Source organism: Odontesthes bonariensis, chromosome 22 (assembly GCF_027942865.1).
Source record: "Odontesthes bonariensis isolate fOdoBon6 chromosome 22, fOdoBon6.hap1, whole genome shotgun sequence".
Lineage (NCBI taxonomy): Eukaryota > Metazoa > Chordata > Actinopteri > Atheriniformes > Atherinopsidae > Odontesthes > Odontesthes bonariensis.
The window spans coordinates 15,171,323-15,194,180 of record NC_134527.1 but is presented as its reverse complement, the minus strand read 5'-3'; the positions used below and the strand labels follow the sequence as shown (position 1 = coordinate 15,194,180).

Here is a 22,858-nt window from a genome sequence, read left to right as displayed (position 1 = left end):
GGCATTCATCAGCACTGACCTTTGGGTGAAATGGATGGGAGTTCCCCAGTCTGATTATGTGCAACTGCATAACAACCACAAACAAGATAACCAGGTTGTCTGCACCGTATGAGCCAAAGAAAAAAAAAACACGTTGACTTAGTGATGTGGCGTTTGCTTTCTTTATCAGCGCGCGTCTTTACACGCACAGTATACGCTTTCGTTTACAGTTAGCTGATGGGGAAATTCGATCACTTATAGCCTAGTTAAGCGCTTAAAATGACTCCACAAGATTCACCTACAAGACAAATGAGGGGAAAGTTGTCACGTTCCCGTGTGTAGTGTAAAAATTCTGAAAATGTTTTTACAGCAAGTTTTGGGGGTTGATTTATCCCCAAAGCATATAACAATGTTCACCCTCGATCTGTTGAGCAGTTTATTGGTTAATTGATCGTTCAGACGACAGGATGTCAGAAATCCGTGAAAAATTCAGGCTGAAATAAGAAAAGAGTGCGTTTTAAATTACTTATAAATCAGACTTGTAGAAAAATAGCCTCCACGCGTGGTGCAGGTGTACATACATGTGTATTCCAACCTAATATACAGCAGTCAGCACAGTCAGTATGAGGTGGTTTAATGTACTCAAAGTTGTCAATGTCAAGAAATGGCATATTTATGCGACACGTTCAGCAAATTTTGCAGTTCTACATTTCACAGTGAAAGAAAATGTTATTCCACATAAGTCCATTAAAAGAAACACAAAAATTGTAACATTCTGTTGGTTAATATTGTTTTACAAGATAGTTTTCAACACAATGTTATATATTCTTACAGTCCTCTCTTTTAACTGTGATATTAATGACAGAATAAATGACGTATACGATTGTTTTTAGGGTTACACACACACACACACACACAAGTGAACCTTTTAAGTTTGGAGCTAGAACAGATATTTATGAGTAACTGATGATTAAATATCACTTCACTGTAGAATCAAGACAGTCGCTTTGTCAAGAAAAGGTGGAAAAACTTAACCAAAGACAAAATATTAAAATATTAACACTTGGAAAAGGTCGGCTTACTCACAAAAGTTAGAGTAAATATTTATTAAGGCTGCAAATGAGCTGAGACCAGTCTATGTGTTGACTGACGCCATGCTGCGGTTTAGAAGTTTTTTGGTTTTTTTACCAGAAGTACTTCAGATATTTTTTTTTAGATTTGGTTGAATGGTGCGATTTTTGCTTGGATCGCACAAATAAAGGTAAATTCGCAGATATGTACATATATATATATCTAGTGTACGCCGAAGAGATTACATTAATCGTACATTTTCTACCTGAGCAAAGAGTATCGAATTTTCAAAGACGTGACAAAGTTCCATCATGTGTCGATGCTACATGTCCGCGTGTTAAAAAAAAGCAGCTGCAGCAGATCTGGCTAAATAACTCCTGAGCCACCACAGCCACTTTCTGAGTGTATTCTGATTACATTTCCACAAAATGAACTGCTTCAAACTCCTTTTGCGCTATTAGTTCTGTTCTAAGAAAAAAGAAGAAAATTAAATATTAAACCTTGAGCATGTGCCATTTTCTTCGCTGTAATATCATATTTAGTGGTTTTACTTTCTTTGCACTATGCTTATTGTGCTCAGAGAAACGTTACAATTCATGAGAAGTCTGTTTTAAACTGGGTGACGCAGGTTTGTTTGTTCATATTTTGCTTATTTCTAACTCGTCCGAGCAACCCGTGTAGATGAGGCAAAAACTGTCTAACAAAGCTGACACAGCACACGACAAAAAAAAAAAAAAAATGACATGGATATTTAATAATAATCCATATCGTATGCTTTATATAAGATATTTTATCATAGGACGACTCACAATATGGTGAATCATCTGAATTCCTATATAAAGTAATAGCTGTTTATAGTTATATTTAATTGTCATTTCTATTTTAGTATTATTATATAAATACATTTTATTAAATGTTTGTTTTTATTCATTTTAATCATCTCTATACAATGATAGAGATAATGGGTGTTTATAGGGGCAACTTCCACAATTGGCCCCTATAAGCCTGTAAGGTCGACAATGGCTTTGATGAAAATGGTGTCGTCTCTCATATAAGGGCTCTTGCCGGCCAGCTTAGCCAGCGGACAGAAGAGTGGGCAGCCACTGGCGATGTTCATCTCACTGATCGGCCGCTGGAAAGACGTGGACGTGACATCCGGGCGGAAAGCATCGATGATGTGCTCCCTGTTGTTCTGATCCAGCAACATCAGTGTCACCTGGGAAAATGAGGAAAGCAGAGAGCGTCAGCTTTTTCTTCTTTTTTTTTTTTTTTTTTGGACCATTTCCTGTGGCGGTTATGGATGAGCACTTATTCTTTCATATTTGTACCTTCTGACTGAACGGCCACTTGAGCAGCGCGTCGCACTTGCCCCTCATGACGACGAAGAACAGCGAGAGGTGCGTTCCTCGGCCCGTTCCGTCGCCGTTCAAATACAGCCTGAGACACATTTTGTAGCCATACTTGCTGGAGTAAAATGCTGCAAAAGGGAAGGAAAAGGAAAAACGCAGACTATAAACAAGGCCTTAAAAAAAGCCACAAGTGACTAGGAGTGACTTGCATACTCCCTGAAGATCAACAAGGGTGTAGTGAATAGGAATTTCCCTTGTCTTCACGCCAACAGCTAACATCATACTAAGCACATGATCATTTTTGGCTCACTCGCATACTGAAAGTCTATGACTGAGGTCATAAGATACCCCTCTAGCACAACTGAAACCTATGAAATAAAGGCTGGGCGGAGATTACGTGGCTCATCCTACCTGGTGAGAACATTGCAGGTGCTCGACCAGCCACAGCGTCCTGCCTGCGGCGCGAGAAGTCTGTGATTTTCCAGACAAATATCCCATCGTAGGTGCAGAACTGGAGCTCTCGTACCAGCTGTTCGGTTTCAGACAGCTGCAAGTCTCTCATGTTCATCGTTCTTTCAAGCTGTCGTATTTTGCTGGACAGACTTTCGATCTTTTCTTGGTCTAAGCGATGCTGATGGGCAAAGGCCTCCAGGGTAAGAGAACTGCGCTCCACTTCCCGGTTCAGGACACACACAATGTTTTCTAGAGCAGTCACCTGTCAGAAAAAACAGGACAATCACCTCTATAGTCTCGTAAGAAACAGTCTTGAAGAAACGGTGCTACTTTGTGTGCCAACACACGGCATCGAATTTGACGAGACTCACTTTTTTGTCCAGGTCCACTGACTGCGTGATGGCAGCGGCGCCGCTTCCCTCGTCGGGAGCTCTGTACAGACCCAAACCAGAGTCTTCCTGCCACTCACCGGGTCCGGAAGCGTCGGCATGCGTCCGGGCCATCGACATGGACAGCACCATGGGCAGCAGCAGACGCAAGTGCTCCATGGTGCTGCTGTGCTCATGGTCACCGAGCTTCCCGTTCTCGATCTGAGAAGAGAAACACAGCCGCGATTATTAAACTAAAGTTAAAGTTAAAGTTTAATACTTAGCAGAAAGACCCCCCCCCCCCCCTAAAACCAGTCAGTTACAAAAGTATTTGGAACTACCGTAAAAAGAACGAGAACTATGGTCAGAATTTTGTTTTTCTCATTCAGACCTGAAGCAACGTGTCCCTGCTTTTATCTTTCAACCGATGTAAAGTGAACGCCACGTCATATTTAAAAACTTTTTAAATGTTGATAATCATGAAGGCAAAGTCAATCATTTAGAATAAAAGTTTATTTAATGTTTTAGGTGTCTTCAGAGGTATATGAAACCTTATTTAAACAGAGACAAAGTTCCGTTTTTAAACTGAAAAAAACGTCCTCATCCAACAGTTAAGCTCGTTATCTTTTCGGCTTTTTCAGGTGTGTGTGGGTGTACTTTGATATAATCAGACCGATAGCAGCAGGCAAGATAAGAATTTCTCAACTGTCGACATATTTTCATTCAAAAGATGCTGATCTCTGATAGGTTCTCGCTTTCATTCATTAAACTTAGCTCGGCCCACTTCAAAGGAGTTCAATGAAGAATAGTGAGAGAACATATTTGCCAATATTTGTTTATGACTTTATTTTGGTCAATATAAGAAATTTTGAAGTTTAATATCAGGCTTGTGGGTGCTTGTAGTCATGAACCGTAGCTGCAATACTGTAGTACATATAATAATATATACAGATACTTATAAGTCTGCGTAAAGCTAAATTAGCCGTATAATGCTGATTATACTTTTTGGGCCATATGGTTTATAGTGTTGTGGGCAGTTAACCCAGTTTAGCACAGCGAGTGGATTATTGGAAGTCTTCCTGAACTCCAATCTGGAAAAAAAAAGTGAAATAGGCTGAATTTACACAGCACTTTTCTAAGTTTAGGGTCCACAGTGACAGAACGTCCAACCGTTGGATTGGTGGCTGCGTTCCGACCTCCTATTCTGAGTGCAAGCGCTTACAAATGAACCATAATATAATGAAATGAATATTCTGGCTGAGTTTACTGTACATACCACAGATTTACAGCCCACTTCGCTGAACGGGCAGGCGCTCTTTGACTTGGCGCAGGACTTGATGTGATCATTGAACTGAAAGTGGTCAAAAGGAAAGTTAAAGAGTTAGTAGAGCTCTTCGTCAGAGAGCATCGAAATGAAAGTGGATGACAGGATGCTTGGTCAGAAAGAAACTGAAACGTCACAACAGGAATGTGATCTTGAGATGAACTTAATCTGTTCACTACATGGATCATTTGATTCTACTTTGTTGCCACATTTATCGTCTCTGGCACATTCTGGCCAATATTTAATAATTGACTGTATTTTTTGAGTATTGGTGCCACACATTTAAGACATGTCATTCGCCACCGTCTTATGTCATTTTTAACACATGAAATCACCCAAAGAAACTACTATGAGAGGATGAGAAACCAGCTCTGACCTTTTCTCTTGGGATCTTCTTCTTGCCGCAGTCTTTGCATTGTAAGGGAAACTTCTGGCAAATCTCATCGTGGGCCTAAAAATGCCACATAAAATCAGAATTTTATCTCGCGTGTCCATGCATTCAAACACAACCAGCGGGCGCTTTACTGCACACGATCCACCATTTCTCACCTTTATGTCCTTGAAGTTGAACGTCACCTTGCAGTACTTGCAGTTGAGAGTCCTCGCCTCACACTCTCTCTCATCATGTCTGTCCTTATCCCTGCGAACAATATGGTTTTGGCAGGCCTCGCACTGAACCCGCTCATGTTCACAGCGGCCTTCGTGTTGAGCCTAAAAAAAAGAAAGGCACACGCAGTGTTGTCATCAAACCATCTGCTGTTCTCACGCAGGGCAACGATAGCTGCTATTTACGGCCTTACAAAAGATGATAGGTGTGTTCTTTATGGTGTTACGGGTTATGAAAGTGCATGTATAATCTGTTTGACAGAAGATTACACCCGCATCATTTAAAACACACAGGCGGTTGAAAAGCTTTTCAACAGACGTTACAATGGACGGGGTGTATTGAAGTCAGCAATGTGTAAGAACAGGTGCAGCAGGTTTTCTTTTTCTGATTTTACAATCATTCAACTATGAAAAAGGAAGTCATTATCATTCAACGATTATGAATTTTCAGTAAAATGCAAATATATATTTTTCCCTTTAGCCAAATAAGGAAAATATTCTGGATGCTAGTGGCCTTTAATCAAAAGTAGATGGACAGATATGGGGGCAGAGAGAGAGTGGGGGACGGCATGCAGCTAAGGGGCGGGACTCAAACCCAGTCGGTTGTGTCGAGGAAGTACATCCTCTGTACACGGGGAGCCAGCTTAACCGGCTGGGCTATGTGGCGCCCCTCTGGGACCTAAGATTTTACCGTTTGTACGCTGACTGTTGGGAAAAAAAAAAAACTAGACCATAAACGAAGAAGTGGAATAACAACAGCGCTCTGACTTAAATTAAAAAAAGAAGGAAATTAAAAGATGTTGAAATAAGAAGTACAGAAATAAGAAAGTGGAAAAGGAACAACAAATTACGGAAAGGAACGGTTGTCTTTTTTTTATTATTATTTATTCTAACTCTAAAATCCTTAGTGATCTAGTGAAGACGTCCATAATGTAGATTCAAAACTGCCGCGCAAGGGATGGGGTCTAATTGAGATGCGCCGCCCAATTTTCCAGATGCGCCGCCCAGCAGGCAGGCGTTTCCTCTCAGAATGACTGGCAACACTGCTTATAGACGGAGCCACATGGCAGGAAGATCAGGTATGTTGGCCCGTTTTTTTTCCCATTCGACTGCTCTCATTTCAAACTTTCAACACATACAAATCTTAAACCGAACCGCAAGAATGGAAATGAATCATCCTCGATAGTTTAGTTGTGAGCGCCACTCAGACACACCACATCGAGCCCTGAACAACGAAGCGGCTCTTCCACATGACGGTGACTAAAATAAAGTAATCCATAACAGTTTGCATAAACATGTGGGTGTGTAGTACTGCATAGCAAACATTTCATGAGCGCTGAAATGAAACAACGGCACACACTAACGCCTCGGATAAGAGAGCAAGTCAGCGAACAAACCAGGCGGACTTAAATTTGAAAAGCATGCAAAACGATCTTCAACATCAGTTTAGTAAATCCCACTTTGCCATGTCGTACCAGATCTACATAAGACTCCAGAGTACAGCTAATAAAAGCAGCAACAGACAATACAGAATCAGCACTGGGAAGCTGTCTCTGTAATAAACAGCGATATTCAGAGTAGAAACAAAACTGGAGAGAGATGACACTCTATTCAAACTGAAACAAGCAGATGACTTGATTCTGCTGGAGCTTTCTTTCTGTCTGTCAGTGTCTAACTTTCTCAGTGTCTAACCTTTCCCCTGTTTTGTCATATCTAGCCATTATAAAAATGACTAGTTTTATCTTTCGGTTATTTTTTTTTTACTGGTTAGTTAATCCTCCATAATCTTTCACACTAATTTTGAATCAAATGACCTTCCATGCTGGTACTTTCCACTGAGCTGTTTGTTGTTACGTGAGCTAGAAAAGTGGGGACTTTCCAGCCCACATTTTAAATTTCACTTCCTGTTTTCTCAGATTACAGCGGCTGCTTTGCTTGTTAAAAAAAAAAAAAAAAAGAAAGAAACCAGAGAACAGTATTCAGCCATTATGTGAACTGCATACTTAGGGGAAAACATGACTGGGAAATGAAAAATACTTTACTTGTCAAGTCACACATAAATAGGAAAGTACTGACAATACCGTTTTCAGTAAACCGAAACTAATGTAATGATTCGAGTGGGCTCTCAAAGAAAGCAGCGCTGCAGCAATAAACACAGAAGAATAACTTTATACGTCACCTCATACTCCTTTATAGATCCAGTCCAGGTGCAGTCCTGGTTCAAACACCTGGCAGGCAGACTTGCTATCTCTCGACCTGCAGCATTGTCTGGGAATGCCTGGTGGGGGGTGGGGATGGGGAAAAGAACAAAGATTCCTGTGAGGAAATAAAGTCACTAATTGAAACAGCAAGCAGACAGAGAAGGATTCATTGTGTGGTTACGGAAACCCCCGTCAGGCTGTGGCTAAACATTTTCCTTTTTTTCAAAATGAGTAAGAGACGGTCCTCTTAAAATAACTATGTTGACAAAAAAGTGCATATTTCAGAACTTACCTCATTACTATGAAGTATAGAAATAGGTTCCTCATATATCTCTTCTTGGCGGCATGCTTCACAAGGCTTTGGCCCGGAGCTAATAAACAAAACAGGTTTACAACTAAAGCAAAGCAGTAAAAATACCTGCATGTCACAAACAGTCAGCAAATACTCACTAATACATGAACAGGAATGACAAATTTGGGTCACAGCTCAGGTAGATGAATCATTAATAAATGCAATGGAAGTGAAGCTTGTAGCATTACTCAAAGAGTGCACTAAGACAAGAAGTGCATTTGGTTTTAAAAGTTTGAAGCCAAATCAATGACCAACACAAACACATACAGTGGGCTGCAAAAGTATTCACCCCCTCTTGGCCTTTTTCATGTTTTGTTGCCTCACAACCTGGAATTAAATTGGATTGTTTAAGAGTTTGCACCATTTCATTTACAGAACATGCCTACAACTTTGAATTATTATTATTTTATTTTAAGAACAAATAGGAGAAAATAACAGAAAACGTCAGCATGCATAACTGTCCACCGCCCCCTAAAGTCAGTACTTTGTGTAGAGCCACCTTTTGCTGCAATTACAGCTGCAAGTCACTCTGGGTTGCCCTTGCCACTGGGATTTTTGCCCATCCCTCAAGGCAAAACTGCTCCAGCTCCTTCATGTTGGATGGGTTTCGCTCGTGAACAGCAATTTTCGAGTCTAACCACAGATTCTCAATTGGATTGAGGTCTGGACTTTGACCAGGCCGTTCCAACACCTTTAAAAGTTTCCCCTTAAACCACTGGAGTGCTGCTTCAGCAGTATGCTTCGGGTCATTGTCCTGCTGGAAGGTGAACCTCCGTCCCAGACTCAACTTACAGGCAGACTGACACAGGTTTATGCTCGAGAACATCCCTGTATTTAGCACCATTCGTCTTTCCCTCGACTCAGTTTCCCAGTCCCTGCTGCTGAAAAACATCCCCACAGCATGATGCTGCCACCACCATGTTTCACTGTGGGGACGGTGTTCTCGGGGTGATGTGTTGTGTTGTGCACTGTGCGACAGACATGGCATTTTCCTTGGTGAACGAAAAGTTCAATTTTAGTCTCATCTGACTGGAGCACCTTCCTCCATACATTTGGGGAGCCGCCCACGTGCCTTTTGGCAAACTCAAAACGTACCGTCTCCTTGGTCTTCATGGTGTGATGCTTCTTGCTTAGTGGTGTTGCAGCCTCTGAGGCCTTTCAGATAAGGTGTGTTTATACTGACAGATCATGTGACACTGAGATTGCACAAATGTAGACTAATTTTCACTAATTTTGTGACTTTTGAAGGTAACCGGTCAACAGAACGTTTTAGGGGCTTCGTAGCAAAGGGGGTGGATATATATGCACATGCCAATTTTCAGTTTTTTTATTTCTTTCATTTCATTTCATCAACTTAGACGATTTTGTGCAGATCCATCACATAAAATAAGATTTAAATACTTTTAAATTACAGCTTGGAATGTAACAAAATAGGTTAAAAAAAAGCCAAGGGGGGCGGGGGGGGTTGAATACTTTTGCAAGGCACTGTAAACAAAAGACAAATAGTGAAATAATTAGCAAAAGTGCTTGGGTGCTTTTCAGACAAGTCTTGAGAAAAGCTTTTTTTTTTCAACATGTGACAAATTTCACAAGACACCAGCATTTAAGCAATCCAGGTGAACCATAAATTTCACAACAAGCGTGTTTATCCTGTTGTGCAAATGTTTGATGGCAAACAAAATGAAGCTTTTGTCTATACACGGTTTGAAGGTTTAGTTAAATGTACCTTGGAATATTTAGTTTAAGTTATTCAATTTTTTTTTTTTTTTTGAATCAGCGTCTTTTCTTCCTTACATTTAATGATACTGTAAAGGCATCATTAAACATAAGGTGATACACCAGTGCATTATCAATGTGCATTCACGCATTGATGAGCAACTGGTGCGTCTGTGTTAAGGAAAAGAGGTGGAAAAGAAAACAATGAACACCTTGGAATGAGTCAGCAAGTCCAGATCCTTGTGATTCCCTGACATCAGTATTAGGGATGAGTCTGCATTAAAAGTAAATAAATTCGGGTGCGAAAAAAATTCCCAGATGCGAGCAGAGTTAAGAACACAGGATGCGCCGAGGCATATCCAGTAAGAGGGGAAGCATTAGGAGGCGGAAGGTGTTTGCATGTCACACGCTTGTGGGTGGTCTAAGGACCTCCAGTCTACCTGGTGAGTTGCTTGAAGCAGTGTACACAGAAGCGGTGGCCACACTGAGCCTGGACAGGCTTCCTCAGGACCTGAAGACACTGCTGACATTTGTATTTATTTTCCATGGGCACTGACAGCACACTGAGGGGAATCCCCGGTAAAGAGTTTTGACAGTCCAATGAGATGCGAGCCATTTTTCTCCATTAATCTGGTGTTGGATCCTGCAAAAGAAAGCAACACAAAACAGCTGTTGAAAGCAAAACAAAACAACACTTTACTGCCACTGCACAATGGAAACACAGCCCATTAATTGCAGTGTTCTGTGTTCAACACTAACATTAACACTAACTTGTCAAGTTCTCTGAGCGGTGACCAAGGGATGAAAGCATGTGGAAATTAACTTCTGTCATCTCATCTCATAGGCAAATAAAGTTTCACATAAAACGCAACATTTGCAAGATCGTTGGTCACAGTGTGCAGCTGTGTGCAATTACCATATGAGGCGGATACATTTGTGCTTTTCCAAAATCAACTTTTGAAATGAAGATTACACACTAGGCTTGTTTTCTTTGGCAGAAGACAGAGAGAGATTGCAATCTGGTGAAAGATTTGCTTAACTAATTTCTTCAGAATGTACAAAGATGGCACTGACGTCTTTGCCAGTATCTATTTTCAAAATACAGTCACGTGATAGCGTAGCGATACTAGACTCCTTATGCACCTATGCAAGGCTCAAAGATGCTGCTAAAAGATCTAGAATTTACAGCAGTCGTATGCATCTGTGCTTTTGTTCGACTGAAAAGGCACCAAAGTGTAGGTTTTAGGGCAATATATTGGCAGGAATGTGATGTAGGATCCACATCTATGTTTTTGTTAGTGTATAATTAGTAGTTTAATTACTCACTCTTCTACGAAATCTTGCAGTTTACACAGCCATGTTTCTACAGTAGCTTAAAATAGAGAAAAATCCTTGCCCTAATGCTCACTTATAGCGTACACACTGTACCTTTAAAGCCACCATGTATGGAGATTCATATGCTTCCCTCATTAGAGCCATGTAGTAAAAGCAAGACACTGGAAAAATATCAAACCTCAGTAATGATAACTGGTCGAGGAGGTATGAAGTCTTTTAAAGCTACACTACAGAACTCAGTGAACCTATGTGCTTCCGACTCATTTTGAAGTACACCACCTTTAATTAAGCACATTCTCGGGCCTGAAGCTGCTGGGGCTGCAATATTGAAGTTCACAACTTTGGCTTCCAGCCCGCCACAACATCATTTGGCTTTACAGTATTATGTCGTATACCAACAACTACATTTAATCACACTTTTGTGATAATAGATAACGTAAAAAATGCTGTCACCACTACAAATAAAGTTAAAAGAGAAAAAAAAAACTGGCAGAGACATTACAGAGACCTAGGACAATGCTATGGGAGGAAGCAATAGCATACGAGCAAGATGTGGAACAAGAATAAACATCAGATTGAATTTTACTGCTGGGGAGAACTTAGAGAAAAAACAGGACACAAGACGGATGCAGAGTTAGCTTTATAGGTGCTATTGTAACGTGATAACTGATTAGCTTTCGTTCTGTCGTGTTTGTTTTGCTTAGCTCTGTCAGTACAGTTGCTGATGTGCAGGTCTAAATTAAAAGAATATGAGAATTTATCCATCTCCCGTGTGTAGGCTGTGGTTGATTCCTATAATAAAACTAATGAAAGAAAAGTGGGACATGATGCACACCCATTGGCTAAAGAAACTAATTGCACTCCACGAATGCCGAGCAACACAAATGAACCAGCTGCTAATGGATGGGACCCACCCAGACTGGTCAACCCAAGGTCGGACAGTCCTGATAATAAAATATCCCCAGAAGGGAGGGGTTCCATTCAACTACAGGCTAATAACCTGCCTCTGTACAACACGGAAGCTCCTGTCAGGCCACATAGCAGATAAGATGAGTAGGCAAATGGCCCAATATATGGGCAGGGGCCAAGAGGGGAGTTGGAAGTAACTCCTGAGAAGCTTAACACCTGCTTAAAATTAAGACATACAAATCTATGCACCGCTTGGATTGAAAACAAAGCCTATGACTCAATGCTGCAGACATGGATACAGAAATGCTTGTAACTCTACAACATCAACAGGACCCCAAAAGCCCTCATCAGTAACTCAACTGAACTGTGGAAGAAAATCCTTTAAGCCAATTTCAATTCAATGGACTCCAAAGTAGAGCGACCATCAGCCACCTCCTCTAAATGGATGACATCAAGTTGTATGTCAGGACTGATTAAAATATCTGATTACATATCTGATACACCTCAATAGGATATACAGCAAGGACATTAGAATGTCATTCGGAGTAGATAAATGCGGCCAAATTATATCAAAGAGAGGCAAGGTGATCAAGACTGAAGGGGTTGAACTGCCAGAGCACCGCAGCAGATGTTGAGGACGGTACAAATACCTTGGGATCCCACAGGTAAACAACCATGAGGAGGCCACAAGGAGATCAGCCACAACCAAATACCTACAAAGAGTGAGGCAGATCCCAAAAAGACAGCTGAATGGTAAAAACAAAGTCTGTGCCATCAACACATATGCCCTGCCAGTCATCAGATACTTCCCTGGCATAATAACCTGGCTAAAGGAGGAGACAGAAGCTACTGATATCAACACAAGAACACTCCTCACAATGGACAGGTTTCATCCCAAGTCCAGGACCCTGAGATTGTACACTAAGTGGAAGGAGGGAGGCCGAGGCCCAGTGAAGGGGCACCTGGGGTCTAGCACATCAGACAGGACCCCAGGCTGTCCAAAGAGGCTTCTGAGACAGTGCAGAACATGGTAGTGGGGTGCAAGATGCAGGCAGGCTCATTGAACACCATAACTAAGTGGCAGGAATAGTGTACAGGAACATCTGTCCCGAGTATGGGTTGGAAGTCCCATGGTCAAAATGAGCGGGATCTCCAAAAGTAGTGGGGAGCGACAGAGCCGAGATCCTGTGGGACTTCCATATATGGATAAGGAGTTAGTGGCTAACCAACCGGATATTGTGGTGGATGACAAACTACAGAAGAAGGCAGTAGTGATAGATGCAGCAATTCCAAGCGACAGCAACATCAAGCAGAACATGCAAAGCTTTAAAAATACCAAGGGCTGAAGGAGGAAGTTGAAAAGATTTGGGAATTGGAGGCAGCAGTGGTACCAGTGGTGATCGGAGCACTTGGGGCCATGACCCCCAAACTGGGATACACACACACACACATATTTAAATATCTATCTCTAGTAACTCTTCAAGGTAAAAGTGATCATTTTACACAAGTCTCAAATTGTAGGAAGTGACTAAAAAAATACCCCAACAGGAGATCAAACGTATCCATGTCTATCACATGGTAAATGAGATAAGGGATTGACTGCATAATGCCCCCCATTATGGCTTTATCTTCTTCATGCTGAATTTTTCTGGCAGACACGTCAAGGATATTGCGTGTCATTTCCTTCCAGCTCATTAACAATGCCAGGAATGAGATAGCACTGACTTTGTTTGAACTTGAGTGCATAGTTAGTCATTCCTATAACTATGCAAATAAAATGTAAGCTGAGGCAATAATTTTCTCCCCTCGTTTCTGCCTTTGCTAAGATCTCTTGTCTGAATGCTCCCTTATTTAAAATGGGTAATACATCAACTGAGGGGAAAAAAAAACCTTGTGGGATATAAGTGGGAAGTTTTTTATTTCCATAACCAACATTGCCATCACTGATATGTTCCTACACACCCACTTTGTGTCTACGACATTTCCTGCAAAAGAGGGTATTTTAAGTGTATGCACGTTGTTGTGACCGACTCAAACCTCTGCAAAGAATATCAACAGACTTCAGCTGCATGTCAGCCAAATAAAACATGTACAAAAATGTCTCTGCAAGCATTCAAAGCAGGTCTTACTAGAATATCAAAGAACACCTTGCAACCAAAATGTCAATGACCTTTGCATTCAGACAAGACAAATTCTGCCTCGGGACTTACACCAAAGAAAGTTATGTATTATATACAGTACATGCCACCCTTATTTGCAATGTTGGCTCCAAAATAAAAGGCCCTTATCTTTCAGTTTAAGTGTGTTGAGCAGACTTTTTTGGATGACATGACTTAAAAGTAGAACATATCGTAAATCTTCTTTTTTCCCCTAAAACAGCGCTTTTCTCAGAGAGGGAAGTCCTCTGAAAATTTCCACATGGGGAAGTACAAATGACCAGCTTAAAGAGAGCGAAAGGAAGGCACAATAAAACCGTTATGGGGGCTGACATTTTGATTTGAGAAAAAAGCCACTAAATAGGAGACAGCTCACAAACCAAATTCCCCGCTGACTTTTCACCAGTACACTTGAAACATGTCTCATGCTCCTCATGAGACTCATCAGCTGAGACTCATCATATTCTCTGAATGACAGTCATACTTCCATGCCTGTTACATCCCAATAAAATAGCATCCAATAACAGTTAACGAATAAATGTCAACTTTTGATATTAAAGGGTTTTGCCTGTCTTTCAAACCAAATTTAAAACTTAAACAACACAATTTTTCAGATTTCATAACAAAACAAAATATTAACTCATCATATAACATAATATAAGATAATATAGTTTCCCTTTGGGAATAAATAAACAAGGTATTTTTTACCATTATTACTTAGTTAATTTATCACAGCTTAAATAATAATAAAAAAAGAGTTTGTTTTAAAGAAATTCGAGTAACATTTGCTGAATGCTCAGATCCTTCTCTGTTAATGTGATATCAATCCATTTGACTCACTAGATTATTTCTTATCAACTTGTAACAGGAGCTTGTTTAAGCCTGGAAACCCAGAAATGTGGGTTGTTAAATTCTCTGAATAAGTGGCAGATAACAAACTCAAAACTACATGATAGTTTTAATACTCAAAAAAATATTAGTCAGCATACTTTTTTCTATGCAACTAAACAGGGAACAACTCACAGATTCCTTTCAAACTTGCTAGAAAACTAGCCCTGTTGTGGAGGGCACAAGAGAACACACAAGCTGCTGTTTAGGTTACGTGTCCATAGTAATTTATGGAGGGATAGCAGCTACAGAGCTGGTGAGGACAATTACTGGATCTGGCAACCTCATTTAGAAGCCTGACTCTCCTGGTCCAGAACAAATGAAAAAGCTTTTATAAAGATATTTCTAAGTGAAGCAGCTACTATCCACAAATAAAGGTTGAAATGTGATTAAAACAAAAAAAAAGCAAAGAAGAAGAAAAAAAAAATGACCTTTGGTGGACTGCAGCTTGTATCAGAGAGAGCTTTCTAATCAAATCCATGTCAGATATAACGTCCAGTAGCTGCATTATTAAGACAAAACACTGCTCAGCAAACTACAACCAATGTCCTCCTAAAGCTCTAATAAAAAATAAAAAAAAACGTCAGCAGCTGCTCCACAGAGCTGCGCCAACTGTTTGAAATCTGAAAACAACCTCTGTGCTCTGCCTGCTCTGGGTTTGCTCGCCGTGCTCTTGCTCAAACTTGCTCTTTTACCACGGACAGTACTCTCCGTGCGTCTCATCTACATAGCAACCAAACAGGAATCCTTACTCACCGAGCATGCAAGGAGTGCCTCCGTCTTAAAAGCGACACCTCTCAGCCCCAGTATTTCATGATGGGGAGGTAACACCCCGAAACACGTGACCAAGTAGTCAGTCACTCGCAAATTAATAGCTTAGACCCTCATATTGTTGAACTGCGAGTCCAAATCATTTCTGTCAGTATCGATTTGTTTATTACTTCTACTTTTGTTTGTGGTTAAAGACCCGGAAATATGTGACTAAGCGATTGCGTTTACACGTACTGGTTTGTGTGAGTATGTTCGCAACTTTATTTGACTAACCTTAAAGCTAAGTTAGACAGTGCTTACATGTTTATACATATTTATTTACAGTTTAATAAGTGAACGCGAGCAGGCGGAAGTAGCAAACAGATCCGTTTGAATCCCATTGCTAGAATCAAATTCAGCCAACCAACCTTGGCGTCCCGAATCGATGTGAGCTGAAAAGAATGAAAACGAAATTACTCCACTGCAGCAGTGAAAGGGCAAGTCGCCTTGTATTACTCCTGTTTACAAGTTAAAAGCACTTCCGTCTGTTTGACTACCGAGGAAGCGTTATACCACGCGTGATGACGCATGCGCATCAGGGCTCACAATGTGGCTGCGCCCTTGTCAAACGTTCCGAAGAAACCAGCGACACTTCACTTTAATATCTAAAGGTATGGCATTACGCCGGAGTCTTTCTTCGCAATTTCTAATGCTTTTAAGACATAAAGATTTAGACAAATGAGCCGTTTCGTTACTGACAATAAGCAGCGTGGAGTCCTTGTCGCCGGCTACGTAGCGGTTAGCTGAAATAGAAAAAAATATTAGGGAACATTTTATCAGCTGAGTCAGATAACGTGACTTCTGTTGTTGTACAGTATGGTAAAGTTATTGCATTTAGTTTATTTAGTGTATTTGGTTCGAGCAAATCTTCGTTAAGCCTTCTGAAATACAGTGTTAGAAGTAGCAGAATTATCTGAGATCAGTGATAAATGAAGGATTTTCCTTTCTTTTCTCATGAATTGATCTGTATAGTTGGCACATCTGAGTTTTCTGTAAAGTCGGATTGAATTAAGTAAATGGGTCAAAGCCTGTTGGTGTGAAAGTGTGCTACTACAGTGTGTAGTATGTGATATGAATTCACATTTTCCAGATCACTAAAGCTATTAAAACTTAGTGACGGACTGTCCAGTTCATAATAAAAAAAAAATGGAAGGATAGTTGTTAAGCAACGTCTTTGATGAGGAAACGTTGTCTGAGGGAAATCTTTAGTGAATGTGATCACTTGAATGTTGGGTGTCACAATCAACAGTAGAAGGTAATGTGGAGGCAAATAGAGAAAGTAGGGGGCAGTGTTATGAATCTGGTTGTTTCAGTGTGTCAGGACTATTTCAGCCATTCTATGTGCCCAAAGATTGACACCAGCTGACCACCTGAACAGACTAAATGACCGAGTTTTTCCATTGATACGCTTTTTTTTTTCTCCCCCACCCATCACATGGGAAAATTCCTCTGCAAGGATTCATCAACCTCAAATTCCTAAAGAGCATGAGACATAATTTCCATACATGGATTGGCCACCACAGAGAGAGAGAGAGAGACCTTAACCCCCACTGAGAATTTTTTTAGATGCATATCGAATGTTTGGTTTATGTAACACCTTTCACCTTTCAAAACTACAATCAGAAACTGCTTCCCCAGGGCTTCATCCTCAAATTCAATATAGAAGGAAATATGAAATGAATTTATCCACAGCTCAAATCATCCCAAAGGCCAGATGGACGTTACACCATACTGAGACTGTGTTCATACTGGAGGCGTATCAGTTTGAATCTCCGGGGATTTGGGTGCCTCAAGTTGGCGTCGCTGCTTAGAACCGTTTTCTATGTTATTATTTGCCCTGGTGAGGAGAAGATCTATTTCCGAAGGTGCTGATATGTTTCCATGCCCAGTGTCCCTGACATTACCTTGAAAAATCCGGGTGGACTTAAAACTTGGGTTTCCAATAAGCACAGCTGGTTTGCACGTTTGTGGATTAGGGGATCATCACGCTAGAAGTTTATTTTCTGCATAATGTCTAGTGAGGGATTCCCTCTTGCAGTGTCTTGTGTATCTCTGACATTAAAGAACCCACAAAAGACAGCATTTGCTGCCACTGCACTCTGTTGCACCACTGCCTTCCCTTCCTGCGTGGTTGATGTCCCCTCTGAACCGTTATGCTCCACTGAACATTGTTCAAAAGCAGCAGTAATTCAGAAACTTATGCTTTGCTTTATAGTTTAGCCAATGGATTTTAATCTAAATATCTTGTCTGTTAGCACTGGCTTTTACCTCCAACATACAGTTGTTCAATGAGTGACTCAAGTACTGCAGTTCAATGCTCCGGTCCTTATAAATGTTGCTGCTGCAACCTCTTTCTCTCCCATTCTACCCCAGCCTCGGTCCTACGACTTGCTCCCTTCAGCCTGCTGCCACAAACTGCTGCTGTTGCTGAGTTAATCTGCAGATTAAACCATTTCAACTTGATGCATAGCATTATCTATGTTGCATGGAATTGTTAAATCAGGGTAATAGAACAGATATGTCATCTTAGTCCAGTTTCTAATTCTGCTCCTGCTTTGTCTCGGCAGTGTGTGTCCACCAGCTGCACACAAGTCGTGCTGATCTTACATACAGCTGCTATGATGGGCTTTACCCTGGACACGTCCACACTACCCCCTTCCAGAAAGCCTTGTTGGCTGTCGGGTCTGGTGTGGCAGCTCTGCAGGACCCCTACAGACATGGTGAGATTTTCCCTTTCAGCACAACGCGTTCTCCCCGTGGTATGTTTTGCACTGACGTTTCTTTTTGGAAGCCCTTCCTTTCCTTTGGGCAAAATGGTGAAGACACCAGCTCAACATATTACTGCAGCATCTCTGGTGACCCCAATGTCATGTTTTTATATCTACTGTCAAACACCAAAAAGATTCCTAGTCTTGATTTAAAAAAATAAATAAATAAATACAGGAGAAAAACACAGTTTATAGTCAAACATATAGTCAAACATTTTTCCATGCTCTCCTATTACATTGGTGTCTCACTGTGATTTGATCAGAACGTGCAAAGCTTATTCATATTATCTGTACTATCTGTCTGTAGTCCCCTTTGAAAAATGAACAAAAAGCTCTTGGTTCTTTCTGAGCTTTTAGCCGTATTAGCAGGTCGAGTTGCTGGTTCAAAGCTCTAGAAAAACAAAGATATGAAAGATTTAAGTTAACCTTTAAGATGGGAATATTTTGCCAGACTGTTGTTTTCAAGGTAAAGAATCAATCTCAGTTCAACAATTCTATCAATGTTCCCAGATCAAGATGGGTTATTTTTCTGTTTGTGGCCCTCGTGACTAAATTCCAAGATGGGAATTTATTGCTGCTCTCTTGTTGTAAAGTATTTAATTAAAAAGCATTTAAGCCTGCCTTATGTCTTTGCAGCCTTATGTCAGTATGTCTGTATCCTTGCCATGCCTTCATGCCTGTTTTGTTTTATTTTTTTTTAATTTAAAAAATGATGCCATCTCTCACATTCGAGGTTCTTTCCTCACAGACCGATAAAGCACAGTGACTCGCTCTCAGGATCTCTTTCTCTAGAGACCGCTCTCTTGTGCGTTAGAAACCGAAATGAGAATTAAAAGTATTAAAAGAGGACGCATATCAGTCAAAACTCTCAAAGAGGAAGAGAGTATTAACACCTGCCAGCTGACGCCTGGTCACAGGTTTTAAACCACAGGTGTCGATAAAGGACCCTCCTGTTTTCTCGTAAACACCCAGGTCTTTCCAAGTTCATGGCCTCAAAGAGTTAAGCATTTGTCATCTGAGGCTGAACACAAATGACTGTTTTTTATCATTATTAAACAAACAGATATTTAAAAAAAAAAAAAAAAAACTCCCCCACAGACTCTGAGAACACCGAACAGCTGATTTCACAGGCTGAGTGGGGCTCTTTGTTGCCTTCATTGGAGCGTCCACATGAATTAAACTCTTTTTTTTTTCAGACAAACAGCACAAGTAGTTGTGCTGTTGGAAAATGTCTTTTTTTTTTTGTTGCATCTTTTTTGTTCAATTCAATGAACCCCTCTGTGTATTTCATAGACATGGTCGCTGTGCTCGGTGAGACCACAGGACATTTTGCTCTCGTTAAACTCAGAGACAGGATGAGAAATGACTCCGAAGGCTACACTATTCTCACGTGAGTCACTCTAAGTGCATTTAGCATCTTTTTAAAAAGCCATTTTCTCCGCTGTGAAATGATGGGATCATTTTCCTGCTTTGTTATTAACTGGCACTGCAGAGAAAGGCCGAGGATACGGCTTTCTACTCTGGATCAGAAGATGATGGCCTCCCTGCCCGACGGATCTTTTGGGAGAGAGTACTTTCGTTTTCTGGAGGACAACGTGAGTGGTCTCCAGAAACTAAAAACGGAGGATATCTGCTCCGTGTTTCAACGTTTCCAAGCCCTGATTTGACCTGCAAAAATACATCCTCTCACGTTATATCTTGCTATCACTTTTTGCTTAATTCTGTCCTGTTTTCTGATAGAAAGTCACCCCTGACTCGAGGGCGGACGTGAAGTTTGTGGACGATGAGGAGCTAGCTTACGTCATGCTAAGATACAGAGAGGTCCATGACCTGTTGCACACCTTATTGGGCATGCCCACCAACATGCTAGGTGAGTCAGGCCTTACTAAGTAAACTCTGACCTGTGAAACTTTAGCATCTATGAAAGTTTATCTAATTTTCCGAAACTACCAAACTATTAAAATTCTGTGCATGGTAGAACTATCATTGGACAATTGGACTCGCACATTTTTTGAGTTACAGAACCATTCTGTTCTCACTTTGTTACTCCACCTCCACCTTTGCAGTCATACAAACTTCACAATTGGAAGCCCTTTCCTGTAAAATACAGATGTGAGCTGTCAGTTTTGTTCCCAAATTAGATCTGTAGTACAACGAGCTTCCAGGAAAGACTAAAGCTATTTTTTTCAAATTGGTTTACGCTACAGAAGTTGGTTTTCACACCTCTGTATGGTTGACTGACCTCTGTTTCTTATTTTATTGTCTTTAATTTGCATGTTTGTTTCTTTTTGCGGATCCTCCTCCTGTTTCAGGTGAAGTCGCAGTCAAATGGTTCGAAGCTGCTCAGACGGGGCTTCCCATGTGCGCTCTGGGAGCTGTACTGGGCCCACTTCGACTGAATGCAAGGTGCACTTTGACTCCACAGTGCTTGAACACCGACACACTTAGTGAGCTCTGTAAAACTATAAAAGTTAGTTGCTCGTTTAGTTAGTTAGATATTTGAGCGATTCATCAAAATGTCTTCAAACAGTGCCCCGTCTCTGTCGGCTTATAAAGCCGATTTGTTTGACGTGTAAAATTTGAGATCAAACAATTCAGACGTAATTAAAGTGCACATTCCAGGGTTTGATTTAAAGTAAATTTAAATGTAGTAGAAATTACAACACTTTTTATACATAACCCCGCACTCTCATTTCAGGGCACCATAATGTTTGGGACAATTGGCTTCCAGGTGTTTGTGATTTCTCAGGCTTGGTGCAGGGATAAGATGCCTCTGCTTGCTTTGACTTTGAATTTGGAGTCTATAGTTACCATTGTTCAACAAGGAGATAGAAGCTGTGCCACTGACAGTCAGGGAAGGCTAAGAAACAAGAATAAAACCATTAGAGACATCGATCAAACCATATATACCGTATATATATATATACATACATATATGGCGTGTTATGTACAGATGAGACCAAGATTAATATATATCAGAGTGATGGAAAGAAGAAACTCTGCTCACAATTCAAAGCATAGCAGCTAATGTGATAAACATGGTGGTGGGAGTGTTATGGCTTGGGCATGTATGGCTGCCACAGGCACTGGCACACTTATCTTCATTGATGATGGAACTGAAATGTATGAAAATGAATTTAAATCAAAGCCTGGAACGTGCACTTTAATCACGTCTGAATGGTTTGGTTTAAAATTTTACACTGAGGAGCAGACGGGGAACTCAAAGAGAAATTTGCCTTCGTACCCAACGTTATGGAGAGCACCGTATGTTTGAGCTATGAACGATTACATATTGTAAATATTCACAGCAGCCATCCAGATCTTTTGTGTAGTGACAGTAAGTAATACTGTGAACAAAATGTGGAGTATCAGAACCATTCATTGGCAGAGTTCCCAAACCTTTGCAAGTCTGCGTGTGAGCAAAAGAGGAAACACTCCACTAACTGATGAACAAATGAACCGTGTCTTTACTTGTAAATCATGACAATTTCCTCTTTCATTAACGTTGAACCTGCCGTGTTTGGAAAACTGAGCTGTGGTTCATTCATTAGAAATCCAACTCATCAATCTCAGCAGGGTTCCTTCGATTGTGGTTTAATGCTCCCATTCTTCTTCTCCCATTCTTCTTCTCCCATACTCCGCCTCCCAGCCGTTTAGAGTCGCTGTTCACATCTTTGGGCCCGTGGGCTGTGCAGAACGGCAGGCGTGCCCGCTGTGTCCTCAGTGTATTCTACGAGAGGCGATGGGAGCAGAGTCTCGAAGACCTCAGACAGGAGCTCAACATCGAGCCTCCACCTGCCATTCTTGGTGCAACAAAGAGGACGAGCACTTGAAAGAGCCAGAAGACACGAGTAGTTCAGGAAATCCCTGGAAAAAGACTGCTGACAAACCAGAAATATTTTTCATTATGACACTGGAATTTCCTACGAGAAGTCTACAATTATCTACTGAAGTAATGGGGAAGTTCTTGACAAGATCTGGAATGTTCCAGCTGTCACCCACATTTTAATTTATTTCACCAGCCAATGCCCTGACTCATGTAGGCTGATGAAATGTTTTAAAGTTCTGTCTTCTATGTTGTGAACGCAGGTCTGGTTCAACAGGCTCTGGAACCATACGTTCAGAATGTGATGTGTGTTGAATTGTCGAAAGTAAATTTTAAAACTGAATAACGTCCACTGTTGTATACATTATCCGCACAGATAGTAGAGTTTGTTATCAGAATTGAAGAGCAATAGTGACACTGGTATTATCGGCACAATGTTTTTGGTAAATGTAAAACGGGTACTTCTGACCATATGTTACACTTTATACAGTTGCTGAGAAATGGCATCAGGTGCACCTGTTACTGAGGGGTGGGAAAGTGCAGCTGCATCTTCTGACCTTTTTGACAGTCTCATTACGTACTTTCTCTTTTACTGCAGCAATGATGTCAAGTAAAAATAGACACATCGGTTGAATCCAGAAGATAACCTGGTTCTGGTGACAGTCAGTCGGCATCATATAAAACCCACATTTCCAGAGAAGCTGGGGAGATTTCTAAAAATGCAACAAAATAAAACTGGGAGGGGTA

The 22,858-nt window shown here is 40.9% G+C and overlaps 2 protein-coding genes across 5 annotated transcripts; one reads left to right on the top strand and one right to left on the bottom strand.

Annotated features, from left to right (window-relative positions):
* Positions 1–545: 545 nt before the first annotated feature.
* traf2b (Tnf receptor-associated factor 2b) lies at positions 546–16,041 on the bottom strand. Of its 4 annotated transcripts, none has more exons than XM_075456089.1 (11): positions 15,886–16,041; positions 9,860–10,062; positions 7,644–7,722; positions 7,330–7,428; positions 5,094–5,255; positions 4,921–4,995; positions 4,497–4,571; positions 3,224–3,442; positions 2,811–3,114; positions 2,379–2,527; positions 546–2,266 (listed from the first exon to the last, which is right to left on the bottom strand). In XM_075456089.1, the coding sequence occupies exons 2-11, from the start codon at positions 10,033–10,035 to the stop codon at positions 2,048–2,050; spliced, it is 1,557 nt and encodes a 518-aa protein (XP_075312204.1). In that variant the 5' UTR covers positions 10,036–10,062; positions 15,886–16,041; the 3' UTR covers positions 546–2,047. The 4 variants fall into 4 exon arrangements, with proteins under 4 accessions (XP_075312204.1, XP_075312205.1, XP_075312206.1 ...); XM_075456090.1 differs by lacking the exon at positions 15,886–16,041 and adding an exon at positions 15,464–15,629; XM_075456091.1 differs by lacking the exon at positions 15,886–16,041 and adding an exon at positions 15,342–15,455.
* Positions 15,727–22,457, top strand: coq4 (coenzyme Q4 homolog (S. cerevisiae)). Its single transcript, XM_075456093.1, has 7 exons — positions 15,727–16,128; positions 18,085–18,237; positions 19,579–19,675; positions 19,778–19,880; positions 20,026–20,155; positions 20,598–20,691; positions 21,935–22,457. Exons 1-7 carry the CDS (start codon positions 16,065–16,067, stop codon positions 22,116–22,118), a joined length of 825 nt encoding a protein of 274 aa, XP_075312208.1. The 5' UTR covers positions 15,727–16,064; the 3' UTR covers positions 22,119–22,457.
* Positions 22,458–22,858: the final 401 nt, after the last annotated feature.